Here is a 15132-nt window from a genome sequence, read left to right as displayed (position 1 = left end):
AATGGGGCAGAAAAGCTTGTTCTCTGTGGGAAGAGTGCCAGGACAAAGAGAACAAAGTGGTGGGAGGAAGGAGGAACAGGCAGGGTATCTCTGAAGAGTGGAGACAGCAGGTTTGTCTGGGGAAGTGATGACCGCACTTGCCCAGAGGAAGAAGGGCCCTTTTGCTGGAATGTTGGCTAGCGAACTGTGGCTTCCCTCGGCCCTTCCTGTTTTTTTGTGCGTGTGTGTGTTGTCAGGACTCTCACCTTCCTTCCTTCTCTACCGTGGATCCCTCTTCCTGCTGTTTAACAACTACTAATGTGCATTTTGAAGAGAGGCATGCTTTTTGAGTAGTTTTGTCTTTGATTGGGTAACTATATATAGACTATCAGCTGTATGATTGCTAAGGGAAAAGGCTTTATAAAAGAAACTAGAAGCACACATTGGAGACAATTGCCCTTCAGGAAAGGGAATGTTGAGAGATAAAGAAACTACCTTTCCAACAAAGATTCTTTTTTTCCGGGATCACCTCACATCACCACCCACTGTCACTTTTGTTGTCAGTTGTTGTCAGTCCTATTTGTCTGTGCGTGCGCTAGATCTGTGTGCATGCTCGTGGATCTATGGAATACATGCATGTATGTACGTTTTGCCTGCAGTTTCAAATGTGTTCGGCTCTTTACAACGTCTATTGGCAACTGGCAAATACCGGGAGTTGATTCGTAAAGGCTCTGTGCCGGTACTTTCTTGAAATCTCCTTTTGACCCTCGGGAGTGCTAATTGCAAAACTAGATTTGTAGCTGACTGTCGCATCTTGGGGCTGCTGGTGAACGTGCAATGCAAAATCTGCATCTGTATCTTTCACTATTGCCATGAGGGCTTCCCTGGGGACTGGAGAGGTGGTGGGTGTGTGTGGAAATGCATGTTTACGTGCTCCCAAGTCTGGTTTTTTTCTGTGTTTGCTGCATTATATACCCTTCCTTCATCTTCATGTTGCATGCCTTCGTGTTATGTTTTTCTTTTCCTTTTTCATTGTTATGTGCACATACCATGTTTGATCCATTTAACAGGACACTATGCTCTCATAAAGCCTGCCATGCAATAGCTAGCTAGCAGAGCAAGCACCTTTTGACTACAAGTTGCCGACGTTATGATCAGCACACTGATGGAGCAGGCGCTTCTGCTTAGTCCGAGAACTTCATCAACAAGTAAGACATATCACAGGCTCAAGTTTGCTGCATAGTAGAAACTTGCTGCACAAAGATGATGATTACGTGAAAAGATGTACGTGACAAGTGCTGTGCTGTGTTTCTTTCTATGAAAGCGTCTGCTATGTGGCAAATAGCTCGACAGGTTTCATTTTGATCACTTCAGACTGTTTTCAGGCTAGCCTTTTCAGTTAAAATAACATAGCTTAAAACGAAATTGAACTTTAAAGGTGCACTGAAGAGGAATCTGAACTCGTCTTTTTGCCGCGGGAACTCAATCTACACGTTCCGAGCATTCTTAGAAACGTCAACTTATTGCCCTGTGTGGCTGATTTCCCTAATTAAATCGAATTAACGTCCGGCTCCCGCCTTTATTTTTTTAATTCTCCGTACGGTGGCCGGAGTCGACCAACGCGGGGAGTGCCTTTCAGCCAGCTCCGTGGAGGCTTTGCTTTCGCTTTATTATGTTTTTTGGGTTTACGTGAATAAATAGGTTCATTCGCAGATGATATAGCCGCAAAATAAGCCCGCAGAAATAAAAATAAGCGCGGACTATTTGCTTCTACGGACTACTACGTATTACTCCGCCGATGGCAGAGCGGCAAGCCGCCGCGGGACTAGGTGAAAGGCACTCCATGCGTTGGTCGACTCCGCCTACCGTACGGGGAGAATTAAAAAAAAAAAGGCAGGAGCCGGACGTTAATTCGATTTAATTAAAGAAATCGGCCACACAGGGCAATAAATCGAAGCTTCTAAGAATGCTCAGAATGTGTAGATTGAGTTCCCGCGGCAAAAAGACGATTTCAGATTCCTCTTCACTGCACCTTTACTCGTAACATGCTTGCCGTTCGTTTTTGTGTGCATGGTTGATTGTTTTTTCCCGCAAACTTTGTTGGCTGCCTTTGACATAGTCGTCTGGTGTCTGCTGTGCTAACAAGACTAACCATCCGTCAAGAAATGCTTTTTGCCCATGCTAGCATTGCATGGCGCATGTGGTGTAATTTATGGAACTAACTTGTCCCTCACGAAGGTCAATAAACTGAACTTGTATGCCCATTTTGATTCTTATGTGTGCACACTTATTTGCTTTTTTCTTTCTATGCAAGTTTCTTGGAATGTTTGCATCGCTTCAGCAGTTACACGCGACAACAAAAGTTTCACATAACATGGTAGCCTCGAAAACACCTGAATTTTTCATGTAGCCACCGCGGTGGCTCAGCAGTTATGGTGCTCGGCTGCTGACCCGAAATATGCGGGTTCGATCCCGGCCGCGGCGGTTGAATTTCTTTGGAGGAGAAATTCTAGAGGCCCGTGTACTGTGTGATGTCAGTGCATGCTAAAGAACCCCAGGTGGTGGAAATTTCCGGAGCCCTCCACTACGGCGTCCCTCATAGCATGAGTCGCTTTGGGACGTTAAACCCCATAAACCAAACCAAACCGAATTTTCATGTAGCCTGGAATTGAACAGGGCACTAGATTGGTTGCATTCACACGTGAAGGGTGTAGCCGTCAAGTTAAGGATGTGTGTGTTGGCTGCAAAGAAGTCCAAGTTCCGATTTTTAAAAATGTATTTATTTCATGGCTCCTGTGTATCGTAAGCTTTTGTGTCTGTCATTATTAAATCTGCGTGTGTTAAGATGTTGGCCAGTACATGCTGTTGTGCTCAGAACATTCAGAGAGCATCTCCAGAGGTTTTTTTTGAGGTGCACACACATTTAACAGAACTTTGGGTTCTCGCCGTTCTCCTATCTGCCATGCCTAATTTCACAGCCATGAAAGGTTTCAGAGCAAGCTGATTGCAAACCTTCCTGTCTTGTGACCTCGTTAAGAGAACTTCTATTAGCCACCTTTGTCTTTGATACTGCTAACATTACCCACCCACAGGTGTCTGCTTCGTGCTTGAGCGAAGTAACAAATCCCGGGCTTGCTTTGGTCATTAGGAGCAATTCATGAATGGAGTTGAGTAGTTTCATACAGCCATCACTAGTTCAGGCCATTCAACCCATGTAGTGAAGTGTAAGTGATCATGCTTGTGATGTAATCCCTGGGCCTTTCAACATCCAACCCCGTTTCAGTTCCTTGTTTCTTGCCGGTTTATTATACTGGTTGGTTGGTTTATGGGGTTTAACGTCCCAAAGTGACTAAGGCTATGAGAGACGCCATAGTGGAGGGCTCCGGCAATTTCGACCACCTGGGGTTCTTTAACGTGTGCCGACATCGCACAGTACACGGGCCTCTAGAATTTCTCCTCCAAAGAAATTCAACTGCCGCGGCCGGGATCGAACCCGCGTCTTTCGGGTCAGCAGCCGAGCACCATAACCACTGAGCCACCGCGCCGGCTGGTTTATTATACTGACATATAGTTAAAAGCTATTCAGGTGGGAGCCTGGTCTGGAAAAAAAAAAATCTTATTAATGAAGTCACAGTTAAGAAATCTTCAGGGAATATGTATTTTTGTGTGCCGATTCTAAATATGCCATTTGATTTCGTGTAAAACAATTCCTTGAGCACTTAAATAATTTTTATGCATGCATTTTGTGAGGTGCATTGAAAAAATTTCTTGAGGGAAACTTGCTGAAGTGTATGCCATTGGATACCCTTGACACTAAGGAATGCAATAAGGGTAAAATTGTCTTCCTGCCTATCATAGAACTTAAGTTATAGGGTTTTGAAGTTGTCGCTCCAGAAGTGAAAAGAAAAGTGTATACAGTGGAACCTCGATTATACGTCCCCCGGTCATGCGACGACCCGCATTTTACGACGAATTTGTGCGGTCCCGGCAAAACCCCCATAGAGACAATGCATTAAAAACCTCGGTTATACGACGCAAATTTTAGAAGGACCCCGCTTCGTACGACGGCTGGCTCGTACCGTCCGTCAAAAAAGGTCGTCAGCAAACGCAGGCCGCGATGTACCGTATTTTCGCGATTCTAAGCACCCCCCCCCCCCCTATTTTCTGAAAAAAAAAAAAAAAAACTGCATGCGAATCTAAGCACCCCCTTTTTTGCGCGGAAGAGAGCGTTGCCGAGGCCGCCAAGTGCACTTGCTCTCTTTTTCGTCGAGCCTGTGCAGTCCCGAGGAGGCGCGCCGCGGCCTGCGCGTTGTTGTTGCGACTGAGAGAAGGATGAAAAGGAAAGTGCACCGGCCCGTCTACTGGCTCGAGCCAAGCCACCACCACTGCCAAGTGCAGATAGAGGAGAGTTAAAAGATCAGAGGAAAGATAAAGAGAAAAGATAAGACGCGTGTTGTCGCAGCTGGAGGGGACGCTGATGAAAAAACAGATAAGCGGGCGAGGCGCGCTCGCCGAAGCGAGGACAGCGGCGTCCACGGCGCTTTTTGTAATGGAAGTAATGGATGCCATGTGCCCCGACGATAAAACTTCCGACATAAAACTTCCGACGAAGAGGAAGTGGACAACGATGCAGAGGTTTGCGCTCCCATTCCTAGTTACGCGGACGTGTTGCAGAGCGTCGACAACATCCGGCGCTTTGCTTGCGCGCGCGACGATGTTGGCGACCTACTGCCGGAAGTGGCAGCCCTTGAAGAAAGTTGATGCGCCGAGGTTGGGCAAAGGTGCAAAAAAAAAATTTACCATTTTTTTTTAAACGGTAATAAAGATTTTTTTTGCAAATCTGTTTCAAACAAATGCTGGGTTTGTCTTTTTTAATCTGATTGGCGTACTTGCCGCGGGCTTGAAGCCGGTCAACAGTTTTCGGCGCAAGGCCGAGCGCCACTGGCCGCATTCTTTGATTTTCGATTATACGACACCCGGATTATACGCCGGTTTCGCCCGGTCCCCTGAACGTCGTATAATTGAGGTTCCACTGTATTCCTGTTTCTGAAGTGGCAGCTTCAGTTCCCTATTACTGAAGTTCTATGATAGCCAGGAAGACAATTCTACCCTTATTGCATTCCTTGGTATCAAGAGAACCCAATGGCATACATTTCAGCGAGTTTCCCCGTAGCAAATTTTCTTCAAAACTCTTCACAGTATACTTGCATAAAAATTGCACAAGTGCATGAAATTAAATGATATATCTAGAATCAGCGCACAAAAATACATGTGGCCTGAAAATTTCATGACTATGACTAGATATGTAAAATTTTCTTTTCAAGACCAGGCTCCCCCCTTAAAGGGTCAGTCTACTGAATTTTATCGACCATATTTTCTTTACGGCAACCGATAGCTCTTTACTCAAATTACCGTTTAGCCAGCTGTGGTGCCAAGGAGTGCGGTAGAACATTTTAAAATAGAATTTATTAATGTGGGAACACATTTGTATGAGATGGTAGTCTCATCTGGCAACCATCTGGATTTCTGCCGCGCGGTGACAAACATGGCGGCGCCCGTCGAAGCCGGACCTCTCGCTTCGGACTGAATTCTCGTTGTTGCTGCCTTTTTCAGTGCATTCACTGGCCATAAATGGGGCGCCTGTCTTTCGCTTCGTCTCATCTCGCCTATAAGAAAACATATAGGAGATAAATTTGCTTTATTTTAATAATTAGAGTGACGATTCTGCCGCTCCTAGGCTTAAGTGGAGAGTCGGTTTGTTTACAGCAATGGTTCCTGTCCTGACGACCAGATGGCGCCACTATAGGCTGTTTATTTTTGCGTCTCTGCTAGCATACGCTGAACTAAAAGTGGGAATGTGCCTGCGTTTTGCGTACGTGTAACTATAAATATTCATGTGATTTAGAGAAAAAGCGAGCGGTACGGCTTCTTAAGTTTACTAGAACAAAACGTGCCTTTCTCTGACATTGGGGCATACAAACGGTACGTAGTATATTCACTTATGCTTCTACAAAAAAAGACTACCACTTTCTTGAACAAAATGAACGTTTGGGGTCGCCACCGTGCTTTTTTACGCGACTTTTAACGCCGAAATAAAATATAAATTCTTGCCTAAACCGGGAGCAGTTCTCTCGTTATTGATGTTATAGGGTGCCAACTACCAGAATATGCCATTATTTATACACTCATCTCGGTGAGTAGACTGACCCTTTAACAGGAAGTAGTGTGTCAAGTGCAATCTGATCACCAGCATGAGCCATTCGAGAAACCTCCAGAGTTGCCGTTGAGAATAAAAAAAAAAGAACAACAACAAAGATGTGGAAGGGGTACAAGCTCGCTCACTGCCCTCGTGTCATTTCCAGTGGCGTCCACTCTGGTGCGGAAGCGGCCGTCGCTCTCCCTCTCGTTGCAAATCCTGAAGGTCAGGTGACGGCGGAGACGCAAGCCGCCGCCGCCACCGCCGCAGTCGCCGCGCCCAAGGTATGGCGCCCGCCTGCTCGTCATCCGCGGCGCCGTCGTCATTGCCGTCACCGAACGCCGCGTGAAACGAAAATCATCCATGGACTCTCTCTCCTCCATCTCCTCCATCTCACAGTCACCGGTCCGCCCCTCGGGTTGTCGATTGGCCCGCGCCTTTTCCTGCTTTTCGCGCCCTCGGCGCTGACTGCTCTGAAGTGCACCGGTGTCTTCTTCAGCAGCGGCAGCCGGGTTCTTTGTTTCTCTCAAAAGCAAAAGCAGCCGGTTGGAGGTAGGGTTTAGTGCAGCTGCATCACGTTTAAAGTGTTGCACTGTCGATAAATCTTCTGTCGTACCAGCTCTACCTGTCTTTCTCTTTTGGAATCTGGGTCGTGGTTAACACGATGACGACGTAGTTAAGTGCCATGCAGCCCACAGTTGCACTTTTCTCGGGATATCTCATATAGTTATAATATAACCACAAAGAGCAGTGCCCAAATTTTGTGTTTATGCAAGTTTTCCTGCGTAATATTGTCTGCTGCGTTCTCATTTTTGGAGGAATTTGTTTATATGCATTTTTACCCCTCTGTTCTCAATAAGGGCCATTTTTGTTGTTTTTTAAAATTATTTTAAGTAGGCAAGTAGACTTGCAAATAGGCTCTTGTGGAATGCAAAAATCTATTGCTCACCTTGTGTAATTCTTAGTTCTAATTTTGGTATAGCTTTCAGCTTTGTTTTCACTTTCGTTTCTGATGTCTTACAGGGAACTCTACAGACTTTTTACTCACAAAAGTGTTGAGTACATTGCCTATGACTTACCAGTCCTCTGCTTAAGCGCCCGTAGGGTGCTTTGTTTTATTTATTTTTTGGTTTAGCTTGAAAGTTTGCGACTGTTGTGTGGGAGACAGGCTTACTGTGGCCATGGGTGGTTGCTGGTGTTACTCCCAAGATTTCGGCGAACACACGAAAAAAAAACACTCAATGCATGTAACAAACTCTTGTGTTTTATTTTAAGAAGTTTGTGAGCACCAACATTCTGGGGTTTTGAGGAGAGTAGCTGGTGTCTTGAAATCTAGCAACATGGCGAAAGCGACAGAATATACTGTGTGAAGCGGGATTCCGTTTGGGCTTGCAGCCCATTGTAATGTGCAACTCCTCAAGAATTCTCATTTCACGAGGGCAAAATGTGTTATTTCTGTCAACGTTGAAGGTACTGCTTTTTGGCACCAGCTTAATTTATGTGCGGCCTCACATATTGCGCAATCAGATGCAAAGATTAGCTCTGGTCTCTTTTTCTACAAAGGCAAACGGCTGAGGTATACTTTTTCTAAAGGCAAATGCTGCCATGATTTTGAAGTTTGTGCACTTAGAAGTGAGCCCCAGAAATGGTGATATGTGAGTGTTGGTATCATGGCCTAAGGTCATCACAATCTGGAAACACTGGCTCATAGTACAAAGCAACTGATGTAATTAGCGATATTTACTCTCATCATAGTGTGATAGAAAGGATTTTTGGAGATTGATGTTTCAGACGCAGCAAGTTCTTTTTTTTCTTCATTTTTCTTGCATCTAGCAAAAAATATAAAGGGCTTACATATTTTTCTGTTAGAAATTTCATACCTATCAGCTAAGGAATTCTCTACAACAAAAGCACTTATACTGCTATGGAATTAAGCAAGACAGCCCAAGCACTTTCTTAAAATGTATGTGAGAAAAAGCTTTATAGTACCTCACTTCCAAATGTTGTTAGAGCCAACATGACCATTTGTGCAGATACGAACTGTACATGTTAGGTGGTGGTTATTCCTAGTAGTAAGTTTTAATAAAAGTTATGGCTGTGTAGATACCCACATTAAGCAGCTAGAAAGTATAGTAAGGGAAGCATGCTACTTGTTTGTGGATGAGCACAAGGGGATAAATAGTTAACGTCCATCTTACTGCAGGTTAGGCCAAACTTGTTTTTGTGTTTGTGTGCATGTGGAATGCAGAGATGCTATGATTGGGCAACCGTTGATTTGGTTCAGGTCAAATTTATTGCGTTCAAAAGGAAATGTTTACACCTAGTGATTGATGGTTGTGATATCTTGGTTAAGGCCCTCAGAGTTTTATGTAAAAAGCTACTGAGAATTCGAAGGCGTGGAAATCCTGGAAATTAATTTCTGTAACAGTATAGCTCCATCATGGAACCCAGTGTTTATACACTGAAATACGAATGTTAAAGCAACTAAAGCTGACAAAGCGACATGTTTATGTGTCGTGCCTTTGTTTTTTATGCATGACTTTTGTATATGTCACCCTAGCTACATGATTTCACATGCAGTGTATAATTAGAAAAGTTATTTTATTCAATTTAAACACCCTAACAGGTGTAATGTAAAATCTCCGATATCTGTCTTTGTTGCACGGTTACAGATTTGTGCAACTTCGGGTATTTTAATATCCTGCGATTTTTGGGAAATCTGGTGAAATCGTGGGCACCAGTTCAATTTCTACTTTTACCAGTCTCAAATAAGCTTCGTGAAGACTAGTGCTACGTTTGCCTAATGAGAGCATGTCAGCACTTCCCCACTTATTTTATACCAAAACTGGAGTTGGCCACAGGCCAAAGCTTTCTCAAAATGACTCCTTGTTAATTAGTAACGTTAATGTTGAAGACATATTTCATCTCAATGTCGGCGGGCGCTTGCAGTTCCTAAAGTATCACGACAGTGATCATAGCTACCTTATCACTCTACTGTGGTGTGCGGCGGACAAGCCGAGATCCTCCATGTGTCCATGCTTATTGCAGCAATGGCTCTTGCTTTTCTCTTCAGGCCATTCTCCTCAGTGCTTGTGTGTAACACATTTCCCAAGTTTGTTTCTGTTTGTTCCAATATCCAAATGCCAAGTAGAAAAACAGTGGAGGATTCCGTTACTTCGTGAACCACGTGTACAGTGGTGAGCAGCCTTGTCTAGAGCGCTCGGGCGTTGCACTTCCTTGCAAACAAATCCAGATTTTGTGGCAGCCTCTAGGGTCCAGCTGCAACGCTTGCACGGAAGTAGCGCCAGATAGCCTCGTAAACAGAGCAGGCACGAAAACTTTGCCCTGTAATGAGGGGCTGCTCTCTAATTTCGGTTTTTGCTACCAAGTGCGCACTGCTCAAGCGCTCTAGACAAGGCTGCTCACCACTGTACATCCTGTTGTAGTTGTCGTTCCATATGCTCTGGGGTCCTTTGGTGGCATTACTGGTCACGAAACTTTCTCACGTTTCATGTGGGGACAGAATTGGCTACTAATTCCCAAGCAGTTCAGGTAACTGGCCCAATGTTGGAAATGGATGGTTTCACCCTGGGCCTTTGTAAGAGCCGCCATTGCCAATACATTTCTAATATTGGGCCCATTATTGGAAATGAATGGTGTCACTTTGACCCTTGTCGGACTGGCATTAGCCGATACATTTCCAATACTGGGCCAGTTAGCTGTGCTGTGGAAAAGAGAGGCGGCAGCACTGATTAGGAGGCTGCCACTTCGCTGACGAGGAACCCTCTCGCAGTGGAGAAAAATTGCTGTGTTACGAGGGCCATAACAAGAAGCTCTATTTTAATAAAGATTAGCACAGTGTGCGACACAGTTGGGCAGCACTGCTTAAAATCATTTCTCAAACGGAAAAAGCATTATTTGATGCACGCCCAATGTTTTCCGAGTGCTTTTGCACGTGTTGTACAGGACAAGTCAGTAACCTCCGACACTGTGTGCATGTAAGATGGCACTGATTTCCCTTTTAACAGAAGGGCACGCTTTCCAGTCGACATGGCATGATCACTTTAGGTGGTGTACGAATCTCTTTCGCAATGTTGCGCAGAAGTATCGTGGCCAGTAAGAAGCTGTGAAAAGACTCCATTTGAAATGTGTACAGCTACTGAGCGTGTCTCTGGCAGTGTTAGAATAGTGAAACTCAAAACTCGCGGTGAGATTTGTCTCTCGCTAGTGCAGTTTTATCTGTAGTTGTGATCTCTCGGTACTCGAGTCTGTTTAAACTCGGCTATCAAAAAAGCTTGATCTCCATGCCGGTACTCGCATGAACTCGTTTATCATGTCAGTTCACTCATACTTTTATGGTTTACATGAAGCTGGTACAATTTAAATCAAGTTGCCTTTTGGGGAGAAAGAAGTGAAAGCTTCAAGGAATAGAGTAGAAGGCGAGTTGCACCCTTTTTTCTCTTTTTCAAAGCCTTTCTTTTTGCCTCGAATAATCAACTCCACCCACACTCCTGAATTTGTGTAACTTCCCCTACTGTCTCGTCAAGTACATAGTTCTTGCATATGCGCTTCTTCGTAATGGTTGTCCGGCACAATGTAATGCCATTCCCATTTTGGAAAAGAAGAAATGTGTAAAAATTTTTTCTCTGTCATTTTTCATGTGGTCAACAGGGAATATGATTCTCAATCTATTTAGGATGTGCACGTTTTTTGTACAACTTTGCATGGTGGTATAACATTTTGCAGCTATTTATGGGTGTTTACATTACATTCGTCATGTTATCCTAGGCTTGCTGACTTGCAGCTTGCATAAGTTGTTCAGTACCCTAATAACAGACAGCCTACAAGAAAGGACGGCTTATTGCTTCACTGTAGCTAAGAGCTCTTTGTTTTGCCCTTCATCATGGCTGAAGCAATACCATGCCCCGCATTGGCACTGTTGTTGACTCGAGCCTAGTAACAGCATGGGCACTGCATTGCTTTGACCAGTGCCGAAAAGTGGGAATATGAAAATGGAATACGATCATTATATTATGCAGGCCCAGAGTCCTTTCTACATGTTTCTGAATGTACAAACAACACCACTTTGAACAACGTTAACTACGACAGGGTTTATCGTAAGATTTTGGTGCATAACATTTTCATTAGTGTTGCACTAATAATGAAGACAGGTATGAACCTTTCCCTCTCCTAAAATTTGGCTGGCTAGATGGCATTCAGGTAGAGATGGCTCTTGTAGTGGTTTTTTGCCATTAACAAACTCGGTGACAAAATTTGCCTGGTTCATTCAGTGTGGGTGCTCAAAATTGTTGCACAGTTTCGCGTGGAAAAGAACCGCTGTGCCACCTGTTAGTGTAAAAGCAACATCTTTTGGTAGAAAAAGGCTGTGGACGTTTTCACTTTCTATGCTCAGTTCTATACATCAGGTGCAACGCTGTCGAAGCTAGCACTTCTGTTTTCACTGCATATATATATCCGCAATCAGAAAGTTGCTTGTGGTGAGCAAAAGTAATAAATTCTTTGCCTGCAGGCTTATTCCATGATGCGTTTGTCATGAGCTTGATTAAACATGCCCTTATTGCTGACGATGCTATCGCTTTCTTGTGCCCTATGTCACTTAGTAATATGCCGCCCTTTATTTTTTTATGCGGGCTACTTCCATATTCCTTCATAGTGTTACTCCTGACGTATGAAACTGAGTATAGCATCTTCGCTACCAAGCAGCAGAATTCGCAGTCTAGGTGCGGTGGTGTTTTTTCAGAGAAGGCGGGCAATTATCTCAACAATTAGAGTCGATGCCATCTGCGTGATAATTTGGCCACACCGGTAGGTTGTGCTGGAGAAGTAGTAGTGTATGTATCCATGTGGTGGTGCAACGTTTAATATGTACGGCATGTATTCATACGTCGTAAATTCCTGAGCTTTGCACGTGTGTACACTCATCCTTTGCTGTGTAGTTGCAGGAAACAACAGCCGTTTCTGTGGGCGTTACACGATATTTTTGAACCTGCAGCAAAGCAGTCGGTGCAAACGCTTGTGGGCTACTGGTGTGAGCCATTCTTTCCTCAGATTCCTCCAGCATATTCTCAAGTGTTGCTTACCTTTCCTCACATGTTTGAAGCTAGTATTTACAAAGGTGCAGTGCTTAAGAGTTTTCATGTGCTGCTTATAGACGTTGCATATCACACAACACTTCTATTCGCTTGCTTGGCAAGCCCCTACCTATAGCACAGTGCAGTGCTTTATTCAGTGTCCTTAAAGAGTACCTTTGCCCGCTAGAAGATGTCTAGAAACGCATAGACGTGCTATATATGTATTATAGAGTATATACAGTATATATACTATATATATATAAAGACAGAGAGATGTACCACTAGAACCTTATATGCGAGAGGTCATTTCTTGGTAGTTAACTTTGCTCCAGAGTGTGTTATTAGAGATGTACGAAATGTGTGTGCTATTTAGACAGAGAATGCTTGACATGCTACTCGCTACAAGCAAGCCTACATATCTGCAGCCCTGTGAAAGACTTGAAGCCCGGAAGCTTGTAATTTCTGCTTGCTTACTACACTGTTGATCCATCTGATATTACAAAATCTCAAAGAGTGTTTAATGCAAATGCGCTGTTTTTTCATGTATGATTTCTATGATTTATGATCTATGGTTTTCATCTGCTCATTGTGCGTAAGTCTGTTTGCATCACAAGCATTGCCATGTATCATTTTTAGTGCTTTTGGTCTTGTCTGGTTGTGACTGTCGCATTGCTTTTTACGATCAGCCTTACTGGCCTTCAGTTAGAACATACTGTGGGTGCATTGTTGAAAAGTTCACACTCTCATAGTTGAAATGATCCCACTTGTAGTGAAAAACCTGTGGTGATGAAGTAACAGGCAAGGATGTAGTTTTTAATGCCCCATTATGGGAGCTTAGGTTTTTAATTTATTGTAGGATGTTGCACGTGAGCTTACTGGCATCCAATACTAGCTATGATGATTTAGCTCTTCTGTACAAATCACACAAAAGTGCGGCGTAAAAACTTAGCCCTAAGTAGGCTTAGGCTTAGGCTTAGAAGTGGAAATGGGATCATGTGAAAAACTTGGCCCGAAACCATTATTTGGATCTAGCAGTACTACCATTGTCATGCTTCACATCCTCATGCTATATTGCTTCTTGAATTCAGAAACTATGTTCAAAACTTGGAATTTCAGTGAGGAATTAACAGAAAAGAGTGATAGGTTTTAAAAGTGTACATTCCAAGGAGGTGTCTCCTGCACTGCTTAGTATTAAAAATTGCATGTTTTTTGCACTGCCCAAGAGTGGTAAGGGACCCATACCTAGTGATTACTAGTTATTCTATTGGCCATGCCTGTTAAACCCAGATTTTAAGGGCCGCTTCAATTCAGGATCTCACAAAAGGCTAGTGGACCGGCTTAAAGTGTACACATTAGTTGATAGAAGAAAGTTGTTCGCAGATGCAGGATTTTTGCTTTTAGGATGTAAACTGCTAGAATTCTGCCTATGTACCTACATGCTTTGCCTTACAGAAATAAAGTCATTTCTGAACTGACTACCCGGGCTTTGCTGCACGCAGAGAAGACACTTGCAGGTTTTAAGAAATAGAAAAACTTCATGCTGCCACTGTACTGAATGAGGTGAGCATAAGTTTTAATAAACCTTGATATGGAGTCCTTCAGTAGCTACAAGTCTGAAGCGGGGAAAAAAAAATAAAAAATCTGCTTCTTCCATGTGAGCATCAAACTCAGACTTTTATTTAACGAAAATTGCTGCCATTTTGAGGAGAGGCTGCCGATGCTAGAAAGGCTGACGTGTTTGGTTTATGTTTCGGTTTATGGGGGGTTTAACGTCCCAAAGCAACTCAGGCTATGAGGGACGCCATAGTGAAGGGCTTTGGAAATTTCGACTACCTGGGGTTCTTTAACGTGCACTGGACATCACACAGTACACGGGCCTCTTGAAATTTCGCTTCCATCGAAATTCGACCGCCGTGGTTGGGATCGAACCCGCCATCAGTGGTTATGATCCATCACCGGTTATCAACAGTTTCCTAACAAGCTTAACACTATTCACATTCACTCTCATTGTAGGTATAGAGTAGTACTTAACTTCTGCATTGTTTTGTGAAGAGTGTAATTTCTGGTGCAAAGCACCTCATTAAGGGCCCATCTACTGACAGAGACGAGTATGAAAATATTTGCATATTCTGGTAGATCTCTCTGCATGATGGCAATAACGATGGCAAAACTCTTGGTTTAGAAAGAAAGTCGGGTCTGAACAGTTCATGTTTTCGTTGCAGTTAACATGGCACATGCCTGGAGTGAATAAAGTGCATTTTATGACTGCTGCAGCGTTATACTGACAGTTGTCGGTTGCATCAAGTTAAGGCAGCACAAATAGCAGCCGTTCCTGCGGCGGCCGAATTTCGATGGCGGCGAAATTCTAGAGGCCATGTACCGTGCGATGCCAGTGCATGTTAAAAAACCCCTGGTGGTCGAAATTTCCGGAGCCCTCCACTACGGCGTCCCTCATAGCCTGAGTCGCTTTGGGACGTTAAACCCCAATAAACCAATAAACCTATCGTCTAACCTTGTTTGACCATCTCTTAGAATGGTCACTACTGGCAAAAGTGGTTGCTGGCATCTGTGATATTGCCTGTATTATTTTGTTGATAGTGTTAGTAAAATCACCTTAGTGCCTTCAACTATAGTTTTAATAAACCGCCATTACTTCCACTGTACACCGCCCAGATGATGCGGCTATCGTCTAGCCCATAGAGTTGTATGTAGTCACTGTTCTGACTATATTTCGTGCTCTTGAGAATACGAAGGCAGAAAACAAGGGTTTGCAGATGCCATCTGCTACGAGAAAGCGAGACGATGATATGGAAAAAGTTGGGTTTTAAATTGCTCTGCTGTGTCTCTCAGAGCCAGAGCTGGGTA

The 15132-nt window shown here is 43.8% G+C and overlaps 1 protein-coding gene across 1 annotated transcript in view; it reads left to right on the top strand.

The window, feature by feature from the left end:
- LOC149348865 (arf-GAP with dual PH domain-containing protein 1-like) overlaps positions 1 to 13743 on the top strand; it is a 48729-nt gene extending 34986 nt beyond the window's left edge. Inside the window, exon 8 of the mRNA XM_089540974.1 lies at positions 6342 to 13743. Within this exon, the coding sequence (XP_089397100.1) occupies positions 6342 to 6409 (68 nt within the window). The 3' untranslated portion in view covers positions 6410 to 13743. The remainder of the gene's footprint in view (positions 1 to 6341) is intronic.
- The last annotated feature ends 1389 nt before the right edge of the window (positions 13744 to 15132 follow it).

Source organism: Amblyomma mixtum, chromosome 4 (genome assembly GCF_055824585.1).
Source record: "Amblyomma mixtum isolate Tamu chromosome 4, ASM5582458v1, whole genome shotgun sequence".
Classification (NCBI taxonomy): domain Eukaryota; kingdom Metazoa; phylum Arthropoda; class Arachnida; order Ixodida; family Ixodidae; genus Amblyomma; species Amblyomma mixtum.
The sequence above is the reverse complement of the archived record's forward strand: the minus strand, read 5'-3'. Positions and strand labels throughout refer to the sequence as shown.